The 18,749-nt window shown below is 40.0% G+C and overlaps 1 protein-coding gene across 2 annotated transcripts in view; it reads left to right on the forward strand.

The window, feature by feature from the left end:
* Positions 1 to 18,749, forward strand: part of AIG1 (androgen induced 1) — a 272,842-nt gene that overhangs the window by 110,776 nt on the left and 143,317 nt on the right. For both annotated transcript variants that reach the window (XM_027551735.1, XM_027551736.1), the window contains exon 3: positions 1,098 to 1,199. In XM_027551735.1, coding sequence (XP_027407536.1) covers positions 1,098 to 1,199 — 102 coding nt within the window. The remainder of the gene's footprint in view (positions 1 to 1,097; positions 1,200 to 18,749) is intronic.

Consider the following 18,749-nt stretch of genomic DNA (forward strand, 5'->3'; position numbering starts at 1 on the left):
GATAACTGACGTACTTGGAAATAAACTTTGGAACCCTTCTGGTTTATAACCTTGAGCTATAAACAGCAGGAGTTTTATACAAAGTGGCAATAAAATAGATATTATTAATAAAATGTCAGGGCATGGATGCCTTATGAGAAATGAGTTAAAATTGTTCCTACTTAATATTCATGCTGCATTTTATCATTCTGTAGTATTTATTATTTTGAGATATAACTCTGAAGAGACTTTGAGACCTCCCTCTGAGATGGTTCATTCTCTTTTCTATGCTACATTTAAAGACTATTTACAAAAGCATTCACTTAAAAAAAAAAATTCTATGGTGAAAGTTAAGACCTTGGGCCGTTTGTTTCTTTATTTTATCTGAGCTTCTTCTCTCACCATTAGTTTGAGGAAAGGTAAAATAATCAATTGAGTGCACTTTTGATGATGAGGTTGCTGATGGGTCAAAATAAACCCCTGGCATCAAGATGAATTTATGAGCTATTCCAAGAGAATTAGGAATCTTCCTTTCCTCTCCGTACACTCTGCTTCTCAGTGCCACTAAAGCCCCTGCTTTAAGCTATATAAATTAATACATTTGCTGGAAATCTGACTTTAGGACATTTTATAGCAGTGATTTCAATGCTGTTAGTGGTGAAATAGAAACTTGAGAATGTGAAGATTAATTTAAACCACATGATGGGTTCAAGGAAAATACACTACAGCTTCTTGAATGTGTTCTAATGTACAATGGGGAATGGGATCCAAAAAACCACCAATGAACTTTTAAACCCTCTTGAGGGGAATCAAACCAACACAATTAGCCCTGGAAGGGAGCTGTTCCAGATGACAGACAGACCATCTCTCTGTCTCGCTCACAAACAGCCCTGTGCCTGAGAACATAGTTGGGAAATCAAGGAGAGAGGAAGAACCCCAACAGTTACCACTAATGGGATGAAGTTAGAATGATCTTTCCAGTTATTAGCTGGCTTACTGATTTATCTTTCATTGTAAATTAAAGTTTTGTTGGGTTCTTTGAGCAATAGAAAACCAACCAATTGTATGCTGTGGACAGTTGGTGCCTTTGAAATAAAAGGATTTCTTTTCCCTTCCAGTTCGTTGTAGCGGTGTTCTGGATCATTTATGCCTATGACAGAGAGATGATTTACCCGAAATTGCTTGATAATTTTATCCCAGGGTGGCTGAATCACGGAATGGTAAGTGAACAAAAACAAATGATTTCTTTTTATTTAAAAAAAAATCTACTAAAGAGCTGTTTTCTAATTCAAGCTGTCCATAAAATCTAGCTAAGTAGCTGTGAAATGGAAATTATAATGAGACTGTAGTTAGAGAAGAAAATTGAATGTAAATCTAAAAAATGTTTTCTCATGACACTGAGTCACTATTAAAACTGTAGAAACTGAATCCATGGTTTATGAGAGGTGTCAGTTGTGTTAGTTATAATACAGTTGGCTCATTCCAGGATGGATTTAATTTCCGTACCATTCAAAGGCTTGTCCGCTATTGGAGATGGAGGATTGATTCCCACCTGCACCACTATGGATACCCCATAGTCCATGGAATTCTCCAGGCCAGGATACTGGAGTGGGTAGCCTTTCCCTTCTCCAGGGGATCTTCCCAACCCAGGGCTCGAACCCAGGTCTCCCACATTGCAGGTGGATTCTTTACCAGCTGAGCCACAAGGGAAGCCCAAGAATACTGGAGTGGGTAGCCTATCCCTTCCCCAGTGGATCTTCCCAATGCAGGAATCAAACCAGGGTCACCCACACTGCAGGCAATTCTTTACCAACTGAGCTATCAGGGAAGCCCATGCCTCCTCCACATCACATCAGTGAGATTGTGTTGAAAGTAGCTAATGTACTTGGAGAATTTCCCCCTGGAGGAGTGGCAGGCTGTTACTTTCCCTGGGAGGGCTGCTACAGACATTGGAGGTGTCTTGTTGGGTTCCATTCATCCCAGGTTTTTGCCTATGGCTGTGACGTCTTTTCCTTCTTCACGGTCTAATTGTTTTGAACACTTTAGACTTGATATTACCTTCACAAGTTTCAAATAAAATACTTCATGCAGTTTGCACATCACTTGACAAAATTTGAGGATATATTTTCTGCAGAGGAATTTTGTGTTGTCTTCCCTATCCAGCTCTGGAATTGAGTGCTGTTTCATTTATTAACTTAAGAAGCTCACATTTCTTGGTTGCATCAGTTTTTAGAATATGTCCCTGGGTGCTCCTAGTGAAAAGGGCAACCCATGGCAGAAATTATAGGGGAATGAAGAACTGGAAATCACGTGTCTGAGGTTCAAAATAAGTGTTTCCCTCCCCCGCCCCCGCCGGCCAGTTTTGGTATATTTTAAGAAAACTGGTGTGTAGTAACGAACAAACATTATTGTACTGTGGAGCGAGCGTTGATCAAACCTTTTGTAAGCCAACTCCTCAAAAGTAGCACATCTCAGAGAACTGGAATTTTCCTTGAGTCCAATTCGAGCCACACTGTAGAAGGATTAACATGGCACCTCAGGTCTATTTAAAAACAAATTAATCAGTTTGAGCTTCTTGTCAATTGAATGTAAGCATCTCCAGAGCCTGACATGGTTGCTCTTCCTCTCTCTAACATGTCTCTTTTCTTAAATATGGAAATACTCTCATAACTCCCAAGTCTTTGCAATCCTCTGCCTGCAATGCCCTTCCCATTCTTCACTGGGAATCTCCTGCTCATGTGCTCATGTTGCGTGTATACTGTTTTCTTTATGGAGCCTTTGCCCACTCTCACAAGCCAAGTTCACTATGCTATTAGCTGTGCTTGCCTGGCACTTTTATATCTCCATAGTACATGTCTGTATCCCCCACAAATATGTTATATGGTTACTGCAAAATGGTAGCCTTTGAATCCTGAGTCTTTGCCCAGCCACCTGACATATAGGAGGACCAGTACATATTCATTAGATTGACGACTAATTCAGTACAGCCAGTGCCCACAATTCTTTGCCAGTAAATATTAATAGCTACTATTTTTTGAGAACCTACTGTGTGCCAGGCTATATAATTTAATCTCCATAGTGGTTCTATGAACAAGAAGTTATCCCTTTTACAGAAGAAGAAACTGAAGCTTAGAAAGTTTCTGACACCGGAAGGGCTTTGGAAGTATAATAGAGTCCTGGGCAATTTGGCCTGTTGTCTACATCCCTAAACTATAGTGATACCTTCTAGCCAGAGAATAAATCACAGTCTTTGCAGATCCTGGTGCTGCTTAATGTTTGGAGTGAATGGTTTGTTCAATATGTATGCAGTTATTAGAACTTCAGCTGGACACTTCTAATTTTCCCTTGACTCACCTTAACGGGTTAAAATTCTGACTCTTGGAGGAAATACTACTTAGAAATGCAAGGAGGATTTGAGTGACACAAATATTTAGTAAAGAGAAAAGATAAATTAATGAACATGTCAAATCCTCTTGACGTAAGCTCAGTAGATTTCTTCTCAATGAATTTTGTCTCAGAAAAGTCATGATCATTTCTTGGCTTTTTTTCTTGTTCCAATTCATGGTTCAAGAATTGCTAACAGAGAAGTTACATCTGGTGGCTAAGGAATATTTTGTAATATTAAACAATTTATATTACTCTAAATATATATAGATGAAACTTTAAATACAACATACATAAAACATGATGCTGATTCTTTGGATTGGCAGTTAAAATATGAACATTAAATACTGGAATAATGAATAATTTAATTCATGATTATTATAAAAATGTATAATACAATTTATGAAACATCAAAAAATTAAGTCAGCATTTTCAGCTTTGTTTAAATTGTATTTAATTAATTATAGTTTGTATTTGCCTTTAATTTTAATAGCTACTTTTGAATATCTAATTATAAAAATATGAAAATAATTCATTACAATTTTTAAATTTATTTGATGTTCATATTTTGATGAAAACATTCAAATTATATACACTTTAGTTACAATTATATTCTATTTTTAATTGATGTTTTTGTTAATACTGTCAGTAGAGCTCAACTTTTGTGAGAATTTCCATTATAAAAAGAAGGGCGTGGCAACCCACTCCAGTAGTCTTGCCTGGAGACTCCTATGGACAGAGGATGGCAGGCTACAGTCCATGGGGTCACAGAGAGTTGGATGCGACTGAAGTGACTTAGCACACATGCACAAATTTGCTGAAATAAAAGCAAGACAATAAAACTGGGAGTATTTGCATTGTACTGAATATTTATATTTGTAATTATTAAATTTTACTACTCAACCATATTTTTCAATTTTGTTTTATAAAAATATATCTAATAACGTTGAAGGATAGAATATATTTTGTTTAATACTTTCTAAGTTTAATTTGTAGCTTTCACATATTTCTGCAAATGGCTTACAGCCCTCCAGGCCTGTTTGCTATTATTGCCTGCTTAGGTTGTTACAAGAATTCCAAGAGAGAATGTACTGTGTTCTTACATATAGAATCAGATTCATTGTTCGAAGGATCTCAACATCATTTCTAGGGATCCAGAGTGCTGTACCACAGAACTGAGATGCAGTGTATAAGTCTATCATGGCACTATTTCAGGAGAATCAAGTCAGTCTTGAATTTACAGCATTCAAATAGGCATAAGAGAACACTTACAGGGTCTGAAATTCACAGGGGTTTCAATTTTGATTTTCACTGAAGTTGCCAGAAATTAGACGTGATTAGAACTAAAGGAAAATATTCTCTCTCTTTTTTTCCATTGTCTTTCTGTTTGCTCTCAGCAATCCTAGAATTTATTTGCAGAAGAGAGGAGGAAATGGCTGACGGGAAGGGTAATATACCCTTGCTGTGCAAACACTAGGTTGTCTCCAGGCCCATTTAAATAGCAGTATATGCACACACACATGCACACCACGCAAAGAATTTTAATTTATTACAACGAAAAATACAAGCATATAACGTATGGCTCTTTCAAATAGAGTCAGCTCAGTATCCAAAATCAAAAATGTTTCTGTCCTTGCAACCCTATTTCCCTTTGTATTCCCAGCAATTCAAACAGCCTATTAGACCTTCACTTAGTGTCGATGATAAAAAAGATGCTTGTGTATTTGCTTTTGAAACTTAGAAGAATGTCAAGTTTACAATTATTTCTTTCTATCACCTTTTATTCTCAGTCCACTGATAATCAGACAAAGAGAAAACAGAAGTGATATCAGCAAATGAATCAGAGTTTCCAAAATGTAATGTTGTGGTAGGATCTTCATGGCTGCCACATATGGAGGCTGATAGAGTCAGACTCGACTGGGCGACTTCACTTTCACTTTTCACTTTCATGCATTGGAGAAGGAAATGACAACACATTCCAGGGTTCTTGCCTGGAGAACCCCAGGGATGGGGGAGCCTGGTGAGAGGCCGTCTATGGGGTCGCACAGAGTCGGACACGACTGAATCGACTTAGCAGCAGCAGCAGCAGCAGCTAGCATTTATTGAAAACTTTCCACATGCAAAGCACCCTGGTAGGCACTGTGTAGTTACCAGACAAGAACAACACGTGCAATTTTAAAGGATGGGAAAGGCATGTTTGAAGTGGATGAAGGTATTTATTAATAAGAAAACGATTTCCCAGACCAACAGAGCGTCCCCAGTAGGTTGTATTCACTTACCCTAGGAGAAGCACTGTTGCAATTCTGGCTTATTTCTTGGATGCAAAAGTAGAACCGTGAACCTTTCTCTTTTGCTGAGAATAATTTTAAAGTATTGTCAATGGAGTAAATATACATTAAAAGCAATAAATAAATATTTAAACTCTAGAAAGATTGTAGACTCTCAGAGATGCTATAATAGGAAAAAGCAACAATAAGACAGTCTCCTAGCTTATGGAAGACCTAATGATTGTTTATAAAGTGCTTTGAGAATGTCAAGCACTGCAAAGGTTTAGGATATTATTATTATCCCACAGATCTTTAAGCAGACATGACCTGGATGCTCTTATCATCACAGCGGGAGTTATTCATTCCCTATATAATTTATCAGGAGACAGAAAATAAGTCCCACCTCTCCTCATGCTTGATTTGTCAGTCGTTCTTGTTATATGTAACTGATCCTCAAGAGAACCTTAATTTAGGCAAATGTTTATTCTTTTCAATATTATTTTGACATTTGGTAATTACTAAAGTTCTTGTACATCTGTCTTTCCCAGAAGAGAAGGCATTAAATACTGCTTGGATGATCATTGGTGTTGTAGAAACTCAGATTTGATGTTCTTCTTTTTGGTAAATAATAAAGCTTATGGAAATTTTCCATTTCTGGGATACAAGGATTATGCATTTCATTGCCCATAGAGTCTGCCACGCTGACATTGTATATTTCGTAAAATAAGCTGTTGATTGAAAGAATACCTTCTTTTTCGTATAAAAAAAAACAGACCTTTCTCAATTTTCCCAATATATTCTAAAGTAACTAGAAGATATCTGGAAATTTTCAAAAATAAAAGTGAGACTGAAGCACAGGTTAGAAATTTCTTGGGAACCTCTTTCTAAGGCTCCCAGTGGACCTCCCAAAGAAAACAAAGACCCCTAAGAGCAAGGAGAGGTACAGAATTACTAAATTCTGTTTTTGTGTGTAAGCTTTTTTCATAACCAATGTTACTGATTTTAGCTTTTTCCACTGTGAATTTCATTTGTGATCATTAGTTCTGCCAGGCCACTGGGCTTGGGGTATCAGATGTTGTCAGTCTAAATTTTGGCTTGAAGATTTGATTATTCCATCTCTTTAAATCAGTAATGGATTTTAAGATATTTAATTTTAGCTTTTATCATTATTTTTATTATTTATCATTTCAAACAGAAATATTGTAAATTGAGAAGAATATATTCTTTTAAATGATATTTGAGACATTTAAACAAGTTTGTAAGGTAGAGAGACAGAGGTTTTTCTGGTTTTATGTATGAGGAACTTGGGATTTGCAACTCAATCATAACAAGTAAAAAGCTGAACAGATTGAGAAATCATCAACTCTTCTGGGATCCCTGTGAGAGTGGAGAACATAGACCATGCTGCTGCCCCAAGGTTAGTGAGACCAACCATCAGAATAGCAAATAAACTGGAGCAGAGTCTCCTGAGTGGAAACCACCATAGGAACCAGTACCATGGGAGGGAAACCTGAACTCTAGTTGACAGAGTGCTGGAGGCTCAGTGAGGATAACCTGGGAGTGAAAAAATCCAGGGTAGCCTGGGTATAGAGAGGTTCCCACAGTATTTTGAGATGTACCTGCAGGAGCTCAACCAGATTCCCACAGTAAATTTCAGAGAAACATTCCTTCATGCTTCCAGCAGATGGAAAAGAAAAGGAACTATTGTGAGAGACACCGGAACACTCAGCTCTTGACAAAGCCTGACCTCAAGAGAAACTAGTTAGCCAGAGCCTAACCTGCTGGGGTTGGAGAAGGCAATGGCAACCACTCCAGTATTCTTGCCTGGAAAACCCCATGGACGGAGGAGCCTGGTAGGCTGCAGTCCATGGGGTTGCTAAGAGTCAGACATGACTGAGCAACTTCACTTTCACTTTTCACTTTCATGCATTGGAGAAGGAAATGGCAACCCACTCCGGTGTTCTTGCCTGGAGAATCCCAGGGATGGGGGAGCATGGTGGGCTGCTGTCTATAGGGTCATGCAGAGTCGGACACGACTGAAACGACTTAGCAGCAGCAGCAGCAACCTGCTGGGGTATCATCAGAACCTAACTGACCTGAGAGGAGGGACATAACCAACTCCAGCTGGCTCTAGCCTTTCTGTCCTGCCTACGGTAAGGAGGGGGGAAGCCTGAGAAACACTTGGGAAGTTCATGATCCAGAAGCACAGTCTCACTGAAAGATTGAAGTGTTCTATAGTCCTAATCATATGGCTGTAGAACATTTCTCCTCCCCTGACACCTCACCACCATATTACTAAAGGCCTTTAATAGCAGTTCCTTTTATTCAGTACATCATGTCCACCTATCAGGAAAAAAAAAAAAAATCACAAGGCATACCAAAAGACAACAAGCACAATTAGAGACAGAGCAAGGATCAGAGCCAGACATGGTAAGGATATTGGGATCATCAGACTGAGAATTTAGAACAACTACGATGGGTCTTCCCTGGTGATCCAGTGAATTCTACACTGCAAAGGCAGGGGGCCCAGGTTCAATCTCTAGTCAGGGAACTATATCCCGCATGCTGTAACTAAGAGTTCGCGTGCCCAGCTCAAGATCCCCTATGCTGCAATGAAGCTTGAAGATTCCATATGCCACAACTAAGAGTTCGCATGCCCGACTAAAGATCCCATATGCTTCAATGAAGCTTGGAGATCCCAGGTGCCACAACGAAAACCTAGCACAGCCGAATAAATATTTTAAAATAAATAAGCAACTATGATTAATATGCTAAGGATTCTAATGGATAAAGTAGGCATCATGCAAGAACAGATGGGCAGTATAAACTGAGAGGTGAAAATCCTCAGAAAGAGCCAAGAAGAAGTGCTAGCAATAAAAACACTGTAACAGAAATGAAGAATGCTTTTGATGGGCTTATTAGTAGACTAGACACAGCTGAGGAAAGAACCTATGACCTAGAAGACGTATCAATAGAATCCTCAGAAACCAAAAAGTAAAGAGAACAAAGACTGAAAAAACAGATATCCAAGGACTGTGGGATAATGACTAAAGGTATAACAGATGCATGATGGGATTACCAAAAGGAGAAGAAAGAGAAAGAAACAGAAGAAATATGACGAAGAATTTCCCTCAAATTAAATTCAGACCTTAAACCACAAATCCAGGAAGCTCAGCGAACACTAAGCAGGATAAATGCCAAAAAAGCTATGCCTAGGAGTATCATTGTTAAACTACAGAAAATCAAAGATAAAGAAAAAAAAAAAATCCTGAAAGAAGCAAGAAAGAAGTGGAAAGGAGGAGACAGAGGCTAGGATGAGGAAGGGGCAGAATAGGGAGAAGAGAAAAGAAAGGAGGGACCATTGTGACTGAGAAGAGAGATGGCTACAGAAAGGGGGGCCATGGAGTAAGGAGATGAGAGAGAGGAAGACGAGGGGAAAGAGGGTTAAAAATACCCTAGGGTAAAGAAGGCACGATGGCAAGGCCAAATCACATGGCTTTTTATACCATGTCTCCTTCATAGCTTCTGAATTTCAGGATTAATTTTTCTCTCTGCAGTACCTGGCATAGCCCTTGGCATAGTATAGGTACCCAGTAATCATCTGATGAATCAATAGATGTTTGTAGTCTGAGCTGGCCTCTATTCTGTTCACACAGATAGAACACACCAGACACCCTTCTTGACTTAGAATGCTCTCCCTTGGAGATCTGCTTGACTCACTTCTTTGCCTCCCTCAAATCTTTGCTCAGTCTCGCTTTCTCAGTAAGACTTACTCTGAGCAGCCTATTAGGCATTGCAATTTCCCCCAACCCCCCGGAACCCCCTTACCTTGCTGTCTATTCCCCTCATGGCATTAAATGTCCTTGACATATTATATGGCTTTGTTATTTGTTGTATTTATGGCTTATTGTCTATCTCTCTCTGCTAGAATGTAATTTCCATAAAGGCAGAGATCTTTGTTTCAGGGACTGATTTATCCCAGGCCCCTAGAACAGTGCCTGATTTGTTGCATAAATGAATCAACTTTATCAATATTCTATGTCCATGCTTTCTCTTGTTCTCTTTTAGCCCACTCTTTTTCTTTTCCCTTCCATAATTGTTGACAGAGAGTATGATTCCAAACCATTTACTTTATTCCTAACTTGTATTTCACTTCACTTTTCAAACTCATTTTCACTGCAGCCAAATCTTATGTTCATGGCCTGCTGTCCCCCCGAGGGTCTTGTTGATTGTACATATATTGTTCTTCCTGCCTGAAATAGCCAGAATTGATGTCTGAAGAACACATCATGGGTCTTCGGAACATTTAAGAGCAATAGGCCAGATAAATAATAGCTTGGATCAAATGTATTGAAAAGCTCTTCAATATATTGATTATTTTATCTGGGTACTGGTTATTTTTTCTCTAGGGTAATAGTCAGACAATGCTTTTTAAAGCAACTTCCTGCCATCACAAATTCCTTTGTAAAACTGATTTTCCATGCAAGGGTAGAGTTCAAGGCTAATATTACTTGGCTTACACCCTACTCTTTTCCTTGCAACATTTAATAGATGAGCAGGCCCAGCAGTAGTGTGAGTTCATCAAAAGGTCTATAAATTATATTCAGATATTTTGGGGTCAGCAAAACCCAACGTGTGGTTTACTCAAGTGTTTTTACCCCTAATCCTTAAATCCATAGATATTTCAAAGTAAACTTCATTCATGTGTTTCCCATTCATTTGCCCTTAGCGCTTCATAGTTGGGGGAGGGGTGGAGACAGGCGGAAAGGTATTGTCCTAGGAACTGGCTTCCTTCTTCACTACCACAGACAGATCATTCATTAGCCACAGACCTAACTCCTTGGCAGAAGTCCATCCCTATATCCTTTCCAGTTCCCTTTTAATTGAAGCTCCAACCTCAGCAAGCATCAGTGATGGCTGCCAAAGAAAGTGAAGTGGAAAAAAGCTGCATTTTCTATCACAGAGGCACAGAATTCCAGAATCTTAGCCTTGGAAAGTGACTGTAAAGATCATCTGGTCCATACTGCATGTGATATTTAAATCACTTGAACAATATCCTGGCAGATTCAGGCTCTGCTTGAGCATCTCTGGTGATGAAACTTTAACAGTGGACCAAGACCCTGGGGTCTTTAGCTTAGGAAAAACTCTCATAAGGTACTCAGTTCTTTTTAAGTACCCATCTGCCCAGTCCCTTCATCCATTATTTAAGATCAAAACAGCAGTCCTGTCTGTTCTTCTCATGTTCCCTTTCATGAGGATGTCACTGTCCCTCATGACTTCAGTCTGTGCCCTACATGGATTGTTCCCAAGTCTGTACTTCTTGGTCCAACTTCTCATTGGGAATGACACTGCATTTGACATGACGACCTTGAGAAAAACATATAAATATGTTAAACCATATAAATATGTTGAAACAACCTCATGTAACCCCTCCTCTAAATCTTGTAATGCATCTTGCGTTGCCTTCTCAACGATGGCCAGATATATCTAAAATTCCTCTTTCTACCACACCCACCACACTAGGTTGGCAAGCCATGTCATCCGTACCTTCAAAGTAGCTGCCTATCTGCTCCAGCCTTCTCACCTCCACCATCCTTCTTTAGATCAGGGCGTCATCATCAAATCACTGAACGGAGGCATCGAGCTCAGTTCATCTCTCTGCCTCCCCACTGTCTCCTCCCCACACCTCTCTCCATATTGTTAATTTTCTAGAAGAACTGAGGTTCTGCAGCCCTCTTTATACATTTCCTTCTCAGACATCACCTATGAGTCAAGTGGTCCAGAGGCTCCTCGGCATCCGAGTGGGTCTTCTGACTGCACGCGTAACACTTGTTCCTACACCTGTGGTTTCTCTCATCACGTTGTGTGATTACTGTTCACTCACTTGTTTACTCCTCCAATGAGCTATGAGGCCAAAAAGGACAGCAACTTTTAAATTTCATCCTCTCCTCCAAAATCTAGCATAGGCTCTGAGGTGAAGGGCACACTCAGTAACCAATGTTTATTGAGGTACACAAGCCCTTTATCACACTGTCTTCCCTGACCAGGCTTCTGCTCGTCTACATTTGTTTTGACAATTTTATATGAGTTGCAAGTGCTTGCTTGTGAGTCCTTGTTTATTAGTGTTGTCCATGCTTCCATGAACTTTTTTGGCAGTTTCACTGCTGTTGTTGTTGTGTAGTCCCTAAGTCGGGTCCCACCATTTTGCAGCCCCATGGATTGTAACCCGCCAGGCTCCTCTGTCCATGGGATTCCCAGGCAGGAACTCGAGTAGGTTGCCATTTCCTCTTCCAGGGGATCTTCCCGACCCAGGGATCAAACCTGCATCGGCAGGCGGGTTCTTTTCCACTGAGCCACCAGGGAAGCCCAGTTTCACTGTATACTCTACACTAAAACTTCCACATCGTTCTTACCTGACTGCTATGTGCTTAAGCTAAGATTTAAAGTTATTATTGTTAAATGCAGTGTGACTATAGGATAGGGGAGGCTACAGGGCTAAGAACTTGAGGATCATTGAACGGACATACTGGGAGTTAATAAAAATGATGGAATCTTTGTTCTGAGTTGCAGTGCCTAAGTCTGTGCCATTGCATTGAAGCTGCCTTGGAGACAACACTGAGTAAAGTCAGTAACAAAGCAATTGATTTGCCAGAGCAGTAAATTGTAGCCACATTGTAACTGTGCTTGGAAAGGATGGTTGATTTCCTAAGGTCAAGACAGGTATTTAAATGAAACTGCCATACCTGTGGCAGAACGAAAGAGCAAGCCTCAGTAACTTACTGAAAATGGTGTCCACTTGTCCAGGCTAACCACTGGTGAGTGGACTAGCTGGGGGTAGAATGCTGAGCTGCCCGACCCCATGGCACTTCCTGGCCCCAGAGCCTCTCCCCATGGAGCGTCAACAACAAGTTAAAGAGATGTCTTTCAACATGCATTGTCATTATAACTCACAAACATATTTCATCAAGACACTGGTAAACATATCTGGCATTTTAAATTATTTTCCTTTTCATCTGAGCAAGAGTGATTTTTTCCCCCATTGTTCTGCCATATCCATATTCAGAGAAGAAGCTTGTAATTAATGATCTAATTAAAGTATGTTTTAACCCAAGTGCAAAGATTAGCCCTGATTGGTGGAAATGTTTCCTTTTAATGCAAACTTTTTCATCCTTATCAAATACATTAATTCATGTGACCTGGTAATGGATCCAATTATCTTATATGTCCAAGTCCTGCTGTTCACATTGCCACTATCTATATATGTGGGGTGAAAAGATTGATAAACATGCCTTTTATCAATCTTTATAAGTTCCTTTTATCAGCATTCCTTTTATCAATTCCTTTTATCAACTCTGAATATTCACTGGAAGGACTGATGCTGCAGCTGAAGCTCCAGTAGTTTTGCCACCTGATGTGAGATGGCTGGATGGCATCACTGACTCAAAATGTCTGTTGAAATGTCAGTGATTGATTCGGTGATGCCATCTAACCATCTCATCCTCTGTCACTCCCTTCTCCTCCTGCCCTCAGTCTTTCTCAGAATCAGGGTCTTTCCAATGAGTTGGCTCTTCGCATCAGGTGGCCAAAGTATTGGAGCTTCAGCTTAGCATCAGTCCTTCCAGTGAATATTCAGAGTTGATTTCCTTTAGGATTGACTGGTTTGACCTTGCAGTAAAAGGGACTCTCAAGCGTCTTCTCCAATACCACAGTTTGAGAGCATCAGTTCTTCAGCACTCAGCCTTCCCTATGGTTCAAGTCTCACATCCATACACAGCTACTGGAAAAAACACAGCTTTGACTGTGCAGACCTTTCTCTGTAAAGTGTTGCCACAGTGTAGTGTACATAATTTAAGAGGCTAGTGAGAATAGAATTCTCTGCTCAACAGTCTGTCTATATTTCTCTGTTGAGTTCCACTAGTAGGGAATGTTTAACTTATTGTGGGAATTCATAAGATGGTAGCGGAAGGAAAGAGCCCCAGTGCCTACCACACAGTAGGCCAAACAAATGCAAGTCCTCTAAAACAGGATGGAGGATAAAGAAGGTGTGGTACATATATGTAATGGAATATTACTCAGCCATGAAGAGGAACAAAATTTGGTCATTTGTAGTGATGTGAATGAATCTAGAGCCTATCATACAGAGTGAAGTAAGTTGGAAAGATATTCTTTATTAATGCATATATATGGAATCTAGAAAAATGGTGAACCTGTTTTCAGGGCAAGAAAAGAGATGCAGAAGTAGAGAACAGACTTGCAGACATAGTGGGGAAAGGAGAGGGTGGGACAGATTGAGAGAGCAGCATTGACATATATACACTGCCATGTGTGAAATAGACGGCTGGTAGGAAGTTCCGTATAACACAGGGGGCTCAGCTTGCTGCTCTCTGATGACCTTGAGGGGAAGGATGGGGGGTGTGTTGAGGGAGTAGCCATTCCCTTCTCCAGGATATCTTCCTGATACAGGGATTGAACCTGGGTCTCCTGCATTGCAGGCAGATTATTGATGGGTGAGCCACAAGGGAAATCCAGTGGAATGGGAGGAAGGCTCAAAAGGGAGGGGACATATGTATACATTTAGCTGATTCACCTTGTTGTACAGCAGAAGCTAACATAACATTGTAAAGCAATTATACTCCAATTAAAAAATAAAATAGGATGGGATAAGATAAAATATTAAAATGAAAATATTCTTTAGCTAATGATTTTAATTCATTATCAAATACTAAGTAACAAGTTAGTGTCAAGCTCTATCTAAAGCATCCAGGGAAAGTGCCTGGGTGGAAATCTTGTATTTATAGCAACACAGAATTTGTGTATACTCCTAACCTAAAAAGTTAATGATATGTCTTAATAGCTCCTACAAAACATAAAATATTTATCTTTGGACATAGACTTCAGGTCTTCTTTCTTTATTTTAAAGCATGTGCCCTCTGTTGCACTTCTTGAAAAGAACTTTGCTGAAACTCAGAATGTGACTGCTAATATTCACACATATGGCAAATATGAACTCATCAGACCACAGCTATTTTGCTGCATTCCACGGTGTCTCATTTATTTGTTTAATTTGCAGCTATAGCAACTAGATTCCACCACTGTAGGCTCTCACACAGACCTCCAGTCTGATCAGCTTGGTCGAAGTTTGGCACTCAGCACTGTACTCAATTGAAGACATATGCACAGACTCACTTACCACATTTTTTAACCCGGTTTTCACACTGGGTAATGTGTAATCTTTGCATAAAAATATGAAAAGCCATCGTCTGCACAGATAGTAGGCAATTAAAAGATGCTGCGACCTTCTTTTCTGTAACATTTCAAACCTTAAAGTTTTCTTGGCATGCTCTTCTGAAGCCCATCTGACTGTGAAGCAGGCTGCCTCTCCACAGAAGGCTCACTCCAGCAATGACTAATGGATTGACCTGGTGCCACGCTAGTGGAGCTCCACGCATGCTGCTCTGCACAAGACAAGCATTTGGAAATGACCTTGAAACGAAGTTTTGCCAAATTAGTGAAATATGGGCCTTCAAGGAGTGCCCATTTCACCAGCCATTGCCAATGCAGTCTTCACTGCATTGTCAAAACCTGGCCTTTTCATTTGGTATTGGTTTACCATGAGTGTTTAAGAAATAATACTCCCTCTTGATTTTATTAGTTGCAGTTTGTAACAGGTTGGAAAAATTAGGTAATGTTGAGAATCAGCTTCCCACTATTGTTTCTCTTAGGTGTTTTTTTTTTTTCCCCCTTTCAAACACTTGCTGAAGGAAAGGAGATGCTCAAAAGGTCCAACTGTAAGTGGGGAGATGGGAGCTTAAAATGGAGGGTAACCTGCAAACAAGGGTGAAGATGCAGGTGGTGGATAGAGAAAAGACAGTAGGAAGAAGTAACTGTGTGCTTGAAAAATGCCCAGTTGATAGGATTTCATTTCATTGGGATTTAGACTCCAGGCGGGGAGTGTTTCTCTGATCTCAGTACACATCCATATAGTAATCTGTTGTAGTTGTTTGAAAATGTTCCTTGATGTTGACATCAGTTGTTACTATATGGCTTCCATTTTACTGAATTATCTGTTTATCTTAGTGCCCAGTGTCTCTAGATGGCGCTTCTCATGCTGGTGCAGTTGGCTGACATTTCAGATCTGGATAATGAAGCTGTGCTTTCACCTTATTTGGAAGTCAGTGATCAAGCTGCTGTATTGGTACAACTTGGAAAGGTCCCCTTCAGCTTCTCCTCTTGTGACTTCACTTCAGCAAGGAACAGTTATGACAGTCAAAAGGCAGGGCAGTCAAGATGGGCTATTGGAAGGGCATTGGGAAGCAAGTCATTTCTCTTAATGCATTGTTAATTAATTCTCTTAATTCTTCATGACTTCTCTGAAGCTAGCTCTCAGACTTTTATGCAAAATCAGATTCTACACTTCTATTAAAAAAAAGAAAAAAGACTATCAATTCAACTCCTTTAGAATGCTCTAAGGAAACTGTAAAAAACCTCTGGCCAGTCTCATTTTTAAAATGCTGCTAATCCTCACTAAGTAATCCTGGGAAACATACATCTATAAGATCAGGGCAACATACTGTCAACAGCAACTTCCCAGAACATTCCTTCTTACTTCATCTGGGATTTTTCAATAAGTAATTTGATATTTCTGCAAGTGTAAACTGGAATCACTAAAATGAAGGCATTTTTTCCTTATAAGCTCAAACCTTCCAGACTCATCATTTTGTACAGTTACATAAGTAAGCCATGCAACTGAGCTAAAAGTAAATTATAAAATATAACAGTTGCAACATATCCAACTAATGTTAAAACCAGAAATATATTTGCAAAACAGTTTTTGCATGATTTCAGTTTATATTGAAATCATGTTTGGTGATTTTTCATTAGATTTTGCTTAGTGTCATATGCTAAATTATTTGCTTGTGAATTTTTTTTTTCTCCCCAGTTGCCTGTATTTGGAAAGTTTGCTTGAAAAGTTCTGGCATAGGAAACTTAGAAAGATTCCATTATCTTATCCTGTTTTCTTTATCTGTCTGTATTTAGGATAGTTTGCTTTAAATTGCAGCTACTACACTTTTTTTTTTTCACTTTTAAAAGTTTTAAAATAAAGGACATCATTTTCCAATAGCCCTAACCCCTATGCTGTCTCATATTAACATGACTGATTTTTAATGTGCTTCCTAAAACATCTCTCAACTTCTTACATAAAGTAGGGATGACAAAAATGAATAAAGGACTGAAGGAGGAATGATAAAAGGAGAGGGAAGTGCAGCAGGGAGCATCAAATGTAAGGAACACTGTGACTTGTGGCATTCAGCATCATAGATCGCAGACCACAGGGACAGAGAGCCAGAATTAAAAAGAGAAGGTCAAGGCCAAAGAGCTTTTGACCCCTAAGAAATCTTGTGTCCTTTTTGTCTTGCTGAATTCAGCACGTAGCTCTGCTGTTCTCCTCCTGATAATATTTTTCATTTATCTTTTCAGTAAACATTTTAGATCTGAGGAAGTAGGAGCTTATCATCATTCAATATAGTCAGACAATACCTTCACCTTTAAGCTATATTCACAATCTCACCATCCTATTGTTTTAGCATCAAATGAGATTATTTATGTGTATGTGAATAGAATATAATGCATTTTCTTATCAAAAATGTATTGATTTATTCTGCATTCTCTCATAGCTCCCTTCAGTTGAACAGGGGCATTTTCTCCAAAGGTAGGGACTTTCATAACCTTTATTCTAATGTGATGGCACTTTGTCCTCTTTGTGTTCATTGCACAAAGAAAAAAAATGAACACTTTGTGCTCATTGCAAAATTTCTCTCAAATAGTTTTGGTGTACCTTCTTGTATATTTATACTAGGATACACAGTGGAAAGAACTATGATCCTGTGTTGGTCAGGGTTCTTCAGAGACACAGAATCAATAGGATGTATGTATGTAATAAGGAGGACTTCTCTGTAGCTCAGTGGTAAAGAATCCACCTACAATGCAGGAGACGTAGGTTCCATCTCTGGGTCAGAAAGACCCCCTGGAGAAGGAAATGGCAACCCTTTCCAGTATTCTTACCTGGGAAATCCTATGGACAGATGAGCCTGGTGGGCTATAATCCATGGGGTCGCAAAAGAGTCGGACACAACTTGGCAGCTAAAATAACAACAACAGTGTAATAAGGAATTGGCTCACGTAACTTTGGAGGGTGAGGAGTCCCAAGATCTGAGGTCACCAAGCTGGAAACCCAGGAGAGCCAGTCATTTATTAATCATTTCAGTCCAAATCCAGAGGCCTGAGAACCCGAAAAGCAGATGGTGTAGGTTCTAGTCCAAGTCTGAGTCCAAAGGCAGGAGAAGACCAAGGGCCCAGCCAGAAGACAGATGGGCAGAGGCACAGATTTCCCCCTATTCAGCCTTTGAGTCTGTGCATGTGCGCATGCTCAGTTGCATCCACCTCTTTGCAACCCCACGGACTGCAGCCTGCCAGGCCGTTTGGGCCTTCAGTGGATTTGGATGAGGCCCACCCCCACTGGGGAGGGCAATCTGCTTTACTCAGCCTTCTGGTGTTAATTTCATCCAGAAATATCCTCCAGACACAGAAGAATGTTTAACTAAATACCTGAACACCCCGTGATCCAGTCAAGTTGACCCATAATTAACCATTACAGATTCCCACTGAGAATTCCTCTTTCCCTTTAGAAACTGCTCCATGTATAGAGGTCTGAATAATGCTTCCTTCTTTCCATGTCATCAAAATTGCATTAAAGTTGGTCAACCAGGTTGGCTCAGATCTCAGGCTCAGAGACCAACCAGTCATTGCTGATTGATTCAGTCTGCACGTGCACCATCTGTAATTTTTTTTTTTGATGCACCTCACATGGTTCTGGGAGAAGGCAATGGCACCCCACTCCAGTACTCTTGCCTGGAAAATCCCATGGACGGAGGAGCCTGGTAGGCTGCAGTCCATGGGGTCGCGAAGAGTCGGACATGACTGAGCAATTTCACTTTCACTTTTCACTTTCCCGCATTGGACAAGAAAATGGCAACCCACTCCAGTGTTCTTGCCTGGAGAATCCCAGGGACGGGGAAGCCTGGTGGGCTGCCGTCTATGGGGTTGCACGGAGTCGGACAC

This window comes from Bos indicus x Bos taurus, chromosome 9, assembly GCF_003369695.1.
Source record: "Bos indicus x Bos taurus breed Angus x Brahman F1 hybrid chromosome 9, Bos_hybrid_MaternalHap_v2.0, whole genome shotgun sequence".
Lineage (NCBI taxonomy): Eukaryota > Metazoa > Chordata > Mammalia > Artiodactyla > Bovidae > Bos > Bos indicus x Bos taurus.